This window comes from Ammodytes marinus, assembly GCF_949987685.1.
Source record: "Ammodytes marinus genome assembly, chromosome: 15".
NCBI classification, from domain to species: Eukaryota; Metazoa; Chordata; class Actinopteri; order Uranoscopiformes; family Ammodytidae; genus Ammodytes; species Ammodytes marinus.
In genome coordinates, this window is record NC_137219.1 from 1,234,053 (window position 1) to 1,244,052 (window position 10,000).

Consider the following 10,000-nt stretch of genomic DNA (forward strand, 5'->3'; position numbering starts at 1 on the left):
CCTCCTGATATGAAAATAATATATATATATAATAATAATCAGCAGTCAAACAAATCTGGTACGTAGCTCACATACAGCTCTGGAAAAAAATGAAGAGATCACTCCAAATGTTCAGTGTCTCTCGTTTTACTATTTATAGGCATATGTTTGAGTAGAATGAACATTTTGGTTTTATAATATAAACTACTGACAACATTTCTACCAAATTCCAATACATTTTTTTGCCATTTAGAGCATTTCCATTAAGTAATGTAGAGATGAAGATTTGAGAAAAATCCAGACTGGTCTCTTGATTTTTTTCCAGCGCTGTATGTTGCCCGTGTATTTTCACATGTATTTACAGTATCACATTGGGGCGACTGTGGCTCAGTTGGTAGAGCGGGTCGGCCAATGATCAAAGGGTTGGAGGTTCGATCTCCGCCCTGCCACCTGTGTCATAGTTGTTGTGTCCTTGGGCAAGACACTTCACCCACCTTGCCTCGTGTGAATGTCGATAGTTAAGCCTGCTATCGGTGTATGAATGTGTGTGTGTGTGAATGGTAACGTGGGAAAGGAAAACAGGTCTCCCTTGTAAAAGAGTCTTCGGTCTCAATGGGATTTACCTGTAGAAATAAAGGTTAAAAAAAAATTTAAAAAAAATTGACATGGTTCCTCTTTCTTACCTGCTTTACAGTCCAGCCCGGTCCAGCCCTCCATACACTCCCTGTTGCCCATCTGGTCACACACATAATGTCCAAAGTAGTCGTCTCGTGGGCGGCACACTTTGTTGCACTTGGAGCCGTAGTAGTTTTCGTTGCAGCGAACGCGGATTGTGTATTCCATGCGCGTGGCCGCACCGCTCGGACTTTTATACTCCACCGACTGCTTCTCCTCTCCCGGACTGATCATGCCTTTGTAGATGCTGCGCTCGATTAGCAACTCCTCATCTAGAAAGAAGGGAGATATGGAATCAATACAACCGTGTTGAAGAAGGGACACAGATTTCTTTAGAGGCTGATTATTGTATAAAAAAAAATTATTCTATAGTTATTATTCAAGATCAATGATTCTGGACTACAAAGGATCTACACACACACACACACACACACACACACACACACACACACACACACACACACACACACACACACACACACACACACACACACACACACACACACACACACACACACACACACACACACACACACACACACACACACACACACACACACACACACACACACACACACACACACACACACACACACACACACAATTATTATGTTTAAGGCAAACAATTATTATTATTTATTTTTTCATGATTATTAATTTCCAGAAAAAATCTGTTTGCTAAGTCTAGATTGCAACAGTGTGTCTCTACCCCTCCCATTCGGAGAATTTACAGAAGCTACGGTGGCCTTCAAGGACAAGAAGCTATAGTTACTAAAGATGACATCATCCATTCCGTAGAAACATGGCGGTGCAACATGGCGGCCTCAGCGCCCCGCTCCTATGTAGATATAAAAGGCTCATTCTAAGATAATATTATTTATTTTTATTATTTTCAAGCAATTATACACTTATTAAAACACTCATATTAAGAAATGGAAATAACTGCCATCCAGTGCTATGGTTACAGTTGCTATGCTTTATGTGGACAGTCAGTCAACAAACTTTATGTGGACAGTCAGTCAACTTTTTCAGCACTATGGAAAAATTAAAATCACACTCAACGGGTCAAAGGTCAAATATTTGGGTGAGTGAGAAAAGGAAATTCCAAACAACAAAAATAATTCTGAATGACATTCCAAGGTAGCAGTGGAGGGGCTGATTCCGGCTGATCCCACTGTTCTAGTGAGATAAGGACCAGTCCACGAGGCTCCCAAGAATGCCCGCTGTACACACACACACACACACACACACACACACACACACACACACACACACACACACACACACACACACACACACACACACACACACACACACACACACACACACACACACACACACACACACACACACACACACACACACACACACACACACACACACACACACACACACACACACACACACACACACACACACACACACACATCACAGAGAAGGTGTAACCTCCGGGAAAATCTCTCACTGTTCTAACCCAAGAATGTGGAAAAAGTGAAAAAAAAAAAAAAAAAAGCGGAGAGAGTAGGAAAATTAGGCGAGTAAACAGAGGGTCTGTGAGGGCTTGATAACCCAACATGCTTTTATAGAGTTCCTGCTTCAGTTGTGTGTGTGTGTGTGTGTGTGTGTGTGTGTGTGTGTGTGTGTGTGTGTGTGTGTGTGTGTGAGTACGAGAGTGCATGTATGTGTGTGTGTGTGTGTGTGTGTGTGTGTGTACGTGTGTGTGTGTGAGTGAGTGAGTATGAGAGAGTGCTTGTATGTGTCTGTGTGTGTGTGTGTGTGCGTGTGTGTGTGTGAGTACGAGAGTGCATGTGTGTGTGTGTGTGTGTGTGTGTGTGTGTGTGTGTGTGTGTGTGTGTGTGTGTGTGTGTGTGTGTGTGTGTGTGTGTGAGTGAGTGAGGGGAGTGCATGTATGTGTCTGTGTGTGTGCGTGTGTGTGTGTGAGAGTACGAGAGTGCATGTATGTGTGTGTGTGCGTGTGTGTGTGTGTGTGTGAGTGAGTGTGGGAGTGAGTATGAGAGAGTGCATGTATGTGTCTGTGTGTGTGTGCGTGTGTATGTGTGCGTGTGTATGTGTGCGCGCGTGCATGCATGTGTGTGTGTGTGTGTGTGATTCCCCCCTCCCCCCCCCCCCCTCAACTCAGGATATCCAGCCCGACTACATCGGAGCCAGGGCGGAAATAATAAGAGACGAGGAAGGGCGACGGAAAGACCCCGCGAGTCTGTTCTCAAGGAACTGAGGGGCTGAGATCTGAAAAGACTTTTGCTGCTGCTAGTGCTGTTATGTCAACCCTGCGTTCCAATCCCCATACTTCCCTACTGTTTAGTATGCCAGAAAAAGATTTAGGATGTCCCAATACATCTTTGGCACGTCAATTGTAGTACGCTGAAAATACATAAATGCCCCCACTAACTCCAATAGCATTTTGGAGTATTCGTCTTTATTCTTGGCATTTCTCGACATAATGAAAAAATAATCTTCCTCATCTGATTTTTTTTTCTCTCCTGTCTGTGGCCCTAAAACTCTTCTGTACTTTAGTATGTAGTGTAGTAAAAAGAAAGAGTATGTGAATTGGAACGCAGGGCTAGTGTGGCTGTGTTGAGATGAGTGGAACATAGGCTGTGTTGCATGGACGTCGATTTGGCTAAACAAGTGGGGGGGACAAACAGGCATTCTGGAGTGCATTTTCAAAAGTGGGGGGGACAATGAGGAAACATCTTTTTTTCTCTTTAGTGCAGGTAATGAACGGTTCTGAAAGACGGCATACCCGCTCACTAATGAATACAATGTATACAAAACACTGATGTCTGACACATTTGATGAAAAAAGCATTTTCAAAAAGCAGCGGACATATGAGCCACTAGCTGCTCCCCGTAGCCCAACCAAACATGACGTAAACAAAAGGAGCTTGGGAAGGTAGTTCCGACTGAGCACATCGAGCCGAAGCACGGCTGGACTGTCGCACAACAATATTACTCCGCCTCGGTCTCCATGGCAACCTAGCTAGTAGCATAGCCATGATCAGCTTCAATTACTTCTTGATAAACAACCAGTGACGTGCGGTGAGGTCAGTGAGTGGGTAGGCACTGAGTTCTGAAAGCCAGATTTCTCTAAACCTATATATTGTTAAATCAAAAACAATAAACAACAAACAGGCACGCACGGCCGATTTCAAATAAGTTCCTCCCTTTCTTTCTCTCTCACTCACTCACTCACTCACTCACTCACTCACACACTCACACACACAGACGGGACGTATATGAAATGTCACGACGGTGACTTCAGGTTTGCCCGTAGCCTACTGTAGTTTGGTCTAAATGATTAAACATCGCATCCATCGACTTAACGGACCCGTCCCTCACACCGAGGGCCGAAAAAACGTAAGGCAACAAGTCAAACCTTCGCCGATTCAAACTACCGGTACTACTTCTATTCAACTTAAAAATAAAAGACAGCATTCATCATTATGTAGGACTACAGCATAACTGATGGCAACTCCACTCCATAAACTTTATCTTAATAGATAAAGTACCAGTAGCATATGCCCCATGGACCTGACCAGCATCAGAATGTAACCATTTATCCACAATGCAGAGCTTAGGTTTGTCCGTCAGTAACAATGAAAACACAACTGCTCAATTGAATATAAAATGCAGAATGGATTGCACTCGGTATCAATTCATCCAACTTTATTATTAAATAAACCCCAAAAAAGTTTCTGACTCACCAATCTGACTCCCTGGCTGTAGAAATAAGCAAGACGATAGTAATCCAGTGACAGTCTGACTGACAGCACAGCTAGCTAGCATCCTTCCGTTCATGTAGGCTACCTGTCCGTTTGAAATGCTCGAACATTGTTTGTCCCTGTTGCTGCTGTACACGGTCCAAGGCTGGCGCAGGCCTTTCTCTTGCTATTCATTCTGTTCCTTTTTAAATTATAATCCAATTTGTTAAAATTCCTCCAGTCTGAAATATCTGCGGGCACGGCAGCTGCAATGTTGACTTAAAAATCCGCGGGGGTAATGTGACGTGAATGAGCATAGCCAACGTAATGACGTTGGCCTAAACTGCGTAAATGTCTAGTAATATCTCGATTTTAATTGGTCCATGAATGATATGTAATGTAAAGGCTTATGTGGCATACCATTTACGTAAAAAAGGCACAAAGAATTATGCTTATTTGCGTACATGTTAAATAATACAGAATGAAGTGCGCATGCGCGAAAACTTTTTTCTTGCCGTCCACAATGAATAGGCGCAAAGGCACTGATTCTTTGCCGTACACAACGAATGGGAAACAGCAAAGGCACAATATTTTTTTGGCATAACTTACTCACTGCCACGTTTCGAATCAAAACGTCTACACTTTTTTAAAGTAATCGCGGATTACATGTAAAGATCGAAATAATTAACAGTAACAGTAATAATACAAATATAAGTTTATTAAATAAAAAAAATATTTTATTTTATTTTATTTTATTTTTTTTGCACACCTACCCTGACCGCACGTCACTGTAAACAACATCGTCAGTATCCATGTGCCGCGACACAAGCTGCTGTTAGTGTCCGCTACATTAACAGTCATTAGTGGGCATAGAGGATGGTAATCCCTACAGTTTACACTTCACAACGGGACACTTAAAGCTCCCATATTATACACTTTTCGGTTCTATTATACACCATATTATATGGTCTTAGTGGTCCCTAATACATTTTTCTTTAATTGTTTGCTGAAAAAAACTTTCAGATAATTTATTGTACTATGCTGATGTTCAGCTAATCTCACAATGGCCTATTTTTTAAAAAAGAGTTGCAGGTCCCCTCGTAAATATACAATCTTTGAGCTCCCCCCGCCCCCTGTCCGGAAGCGAAGCCAGATACGCCTCGCCCTCTGTCTGTCAGGGCCGTGGACCAATAAGAAATAGGGGTGTGGGCTGCACAGTGGAAGCTTCTGGCTTTACGGTTTGTGAGGTCAGAAAAGGGGATAATTCTGACTGGAGTGTTTTTGGGGGGAGGGGTGGGGGTTTCAGAAAAGGGGAGAGTGAGAAAAGGAGAGATTGTTATTTTTTTTGATATTTTGGCAGTCTCTAGGCACACCGTGGACGCATGGATATGTTGGAACACATTTAAAAAGTGCATTTAGCATAATATGGGACCTTTAAAGCCACTCGCCATTGTCTCTCTGCTGCTGATTGAAATGCATCAGTCTTCTCTGGTGTGCAAACTAGCGGAGACTTCGGAGCATGTTTTCTCTGGTGTGCAAACTAGTGTGTGTGTGTGAGAGAGAGAGAGAGAGAGAGAGAGAGAGAGAGAGAGAGAGAGAGAGAGAGAGAGAGAGAGAGACCTTAACGCTGTGTTTTAATACGGCTGGACGCACTCCATGTCCGGCTTAAAAAGTGGGGGGGACAAAATGAGTCTTGACGAAAAGTGGGGGGTACATGTACCCCCCATCCCCCCCGTAATCGACGTCTATGCTGTGTTGTTAAAGCCCTACTAACGTCCTCCCTCCTACATACTCAACATGTACACTACATACTGAAAGCCCTACTAACGTCCTCCCTCCTACATACTCAACATGTATATACTACATACTAAAAGCCCTACTAACGACCTCCCTCCTACATACTCAACATGTATATACTACATACTAAAAGCCCTACTAACGACCTCCCTCCTACATACTCAACATGTATATACTACATACTAAAAGCCCTACTAACGTCCCCCCTCCTACATACTCAACATGTATATACTACATACTAAAAGCCCTACTAACATCCCCCCTCCTACATACTCAACATGTATATACTACATACTAAAGGCCCTACTAACGTCCTCCCTCCTACATACTCAACAATACTACATACTAAAAGCCCTACTAACGTCCCCCCTCCTACATACTCAACATGTATACTACATACTAAAAGCCCTACTAATGTCCTCCCTCCTACATACTCAACATATACTACATACTGTCTACTTAACCAGTGACGCAATGCATTGTGGGGCGGTCAAGTGAAAAGTATCCTATCGATCCATACACAAAATCCGGGCATTTCTCGCCTACACAAACTCGCGTACACAACCACAACATACTCAAATTGATGTCAAAATTAGTATGAATAGGACGTTAGTAGGGCAAAACAAAAGTGGCCCACCGTAACTGGTATCATGCCAGTTTACAGAGCCTAGGCTGTGTATTTACAGGTGGCGGATCATGAGGAGACATTCACTCATTTTGACAAAGTTGTATAGTATCATCATAACTGCGAAAGTTTGACACAGTAGAAAAAAGAATACATGTTCACTCTGTCCTGATTTGACTGAGTCTCTATGCGAGCTAACACACACACACACACACACACACACACACACACACACACACACACACACACACACACACACACACACATGCTCCCCTCCCCCCCCCCACACACACACACACTATCACTCTCTCAATCACTCACTCACTCGCTCGCTGCTGCTCATCTCCAGCAATTAGATATAAAAATAATCGGCCAATCGTGCGCTCTTCGTCTGTCGTGCAGGAGACACACACACTGAGAGAGAGAGAGAGAGAGCGCTGTTACCGGGGAGATCCTGAGATATGGGCCCATATTAAAACCTGGTTATATAAACAACCAGACCCCAACAGCTGATCGTGTCGAGACCAAAGCCATCGTAGGTGTGAAGTGAAGATGCACGCCATAGATAAAAGCGTGACTGTGTTTTTTTATAGTTACATGCAACAAGCTGTGTGTGTGTGTGTGTGTGTGTGTGTGTGTGTGTGTGTGTGTGTGTGTGTGTGTGTGTGTGTGTGTGTGTGTGTGTGAGAGTGTAGTTTTGTTAAAGGTGCTACGAGGAACTTTTTAAAATATTTCTGAAACAGTCTAATTTTTATTTTCTTCTCTGATGATCATAGATTACATTGTAACAGCAAACGAGACCGTCAGTGCAAAGAATGTAATTTTTATATAGTTTTTCCTTATTGCATTTGTCATGGGTATACGGCTAACCCAGGAACAACAGCTGGCGTGGTAAAAACACTACCGCTTCTGTCCAAAGGTCATGCAAGAATGAACACAAACGGAAAGTTCCTCGGAGCACCTTTAAAGGGCAGACTGTGGCACCTTTTGCTTTGACCTGTGACATCATTTTAACTAGTGGCTTGTAACAGTGGTGACCTTTGAACTCAAGTCAAGGCTGAGTTAACTCCACTAGCAAAATTAATTTGTTTTTTTCTTCACCCTAGCAAAGTTTTTTAAGAAAGATGTCGGGTCCTAACCCTACATTTTTACTAGTGTGATGTCGCACATTTATACTACATATGATCTCAGAGTTCAATACACCTTCATATTTCCACCGGTGAAGTAGGCCTTTAACCGCTGCTTTCTAAAGGGGGCCATTCTCCTGTACAGATGTCCCAATGCTTTAAGCACAATATACCCCGAAATACAAATACCCAGTTATCGGCACATCTCTCCCCTCCAGTGAAGCTGCACAATTCAGTGGCACGGCATCCACAACAACTCCTCTGTCCTCCACAGACAGACACACAAACACACACACACACACGCAGAGACACAGACAGACAGACTGACAGACACACTCACACACACACACAGACTGACAGACACACACACACACACACACACACACAGAGCTCCGTCCTCTCCGCTCCTGCCATTTGTGTTTTGTTTGTGAGAAGGCGGGGTGCGGGGGGACCACACACACACACACTCACACAAAACACACACAGACAGACACACACACACACACACACTCATGCACACACACACACACACACACACACACACACACACACACACACACACACACACACACACACACACACTCGGAGCCTTGTGGGGGGGTGGGGGGGGGGCATCCTGGAGCATAAACAACATTCACAAAGCATTCTTCTTCCAACCTGCAGTCCAGACCTTTTTCTCACGAGCCTACAGCAGCACTGACTGACTGTTGTGTGTGTGTGTGTGTGTGTGTGTGTGTGTGTGTGTGTGTGTGTGTGTGTGTGTGTGTGTGTGTGTGTGTGTGTGTGTGTGTGTGCGTGCGTGCGTGCCTGCGTGCGTGTGTGTCTGTGTGTGTGTGTGTGTGTGTGTGTGCGTGCGTGTCTGCGTGTGTGTGTGTGTCTGTGTGTGTGTGTGTGTGTGTGTGTGTAACTGTGTCATAGGGCAGGATATTCAACTTCTTGTAATTCCTTCTCTAAGAATGAACTCAATACTTCAAAGGAAAGACCTACAAAGACTAAACCTCGGGCCAACTTTCTGTGATAGTATTGTTGTCAGAATCACTAGCATGACGTCACACTGTTGTTGTTGTTGTTTGGAAGACTGTGTGTATTATTAGTATCAACGCATCTTTAAATAGATCAGGAAACAGTTGGAAAAGCATGATTACGGTTGCGTTCCGAATCGCATACTCTTTCTTTTCTCTATTCTACATACTACATCTGACGATAAAAAGAATCTAGTTAGGATGCAGTAGGCATACTATTGGGACATACTTTTCTCTCTTATTTCATCATAACATTGCGCCTTGATCTTGCCTCTTGCTTTTATAACCGTCGCATCCCCGTTTGTTTTCATATGGAGGCTTCGTCGATGTTACGTCACTTCACGTGCGCACTGGATTGTGGGTCAGAATCGCCCAAATAGGATGCACTTTTCAACACTAACAATCTTGGCCGCATGAAGTAGGACATCCGGGTACTTCTAACCATCCTAAATCTGGCCACAAGAATCGGGACATCCTAAATCTTTTTTCTACATATATAGTAGAAAGTATGCGATTTGGAACGCAACCTTAGTTTCCCCATGTTTCTGTGAAAATTCTCCATTGTAAAAAAGCAGGATGCAATCATTTCTTAAAGCTGGGGTGGAGGATTTGGGGGAGAAAATGGCAGTTGGGATAGAGATTCGAATCCAAATACCTCAACCGCTCCACTTGTTCTCTTTGGTCCCTCCCCTATGGTCCCTCCCTGACACGCTCTACACCAACAAAGTCGTGCCAAAGTGAATGGACAGTCCCAACAGCCAATAAGAACAGAGAATCGGAGCCTCGCTCTGACTGGTCAAAGTGTACAGCTCATGTTAACTTTGACCAATCAGAAATCACATACCCCAGCTTTAAGTACTTGTAAGCGAATGACCATTACAAAATAAGTCACGCAATCATCATAATCTCAACATTGACAGAGTTTAAGCACCACTTCTAAGGTGCAAAGATTTATTTTCTCTAATAAATGTATTGATTGGTTAAAGCTTAAAGGCCTACTTCACCGGTTTGAATATGAAGGTGTATTGAATTCTGAGATCCTATGTAGTATAAA

At 43.5% G+C, this 10,000-nt stretch overlaps 1 protein-coding gene across 1 annotated transcript in view; it reads right to left on the reverse strand.

The window, feature by feature from the left end:
• The window catches only part of LOC307261906 (protein jagged-2-like), a 52,455-nt gene extending 51,534 nt beyond the window's left edge, over positions 1 to 921 (reverse strand). Inside the window, exon 1 of the mRNA XM_080042583.1 lies at positions 663 to 921. Coding sequence (XP_079898709.1) covers positions 663 to 888 — 226 coding nt within the window. The 5' untranslated portion in view covers positions 889 to 921. The remainder of the gene's footprint in view (positions 1 to 662) is intronic.
• Positions 922 to 10,000: the final 9,079 nt, after the last annotated feature.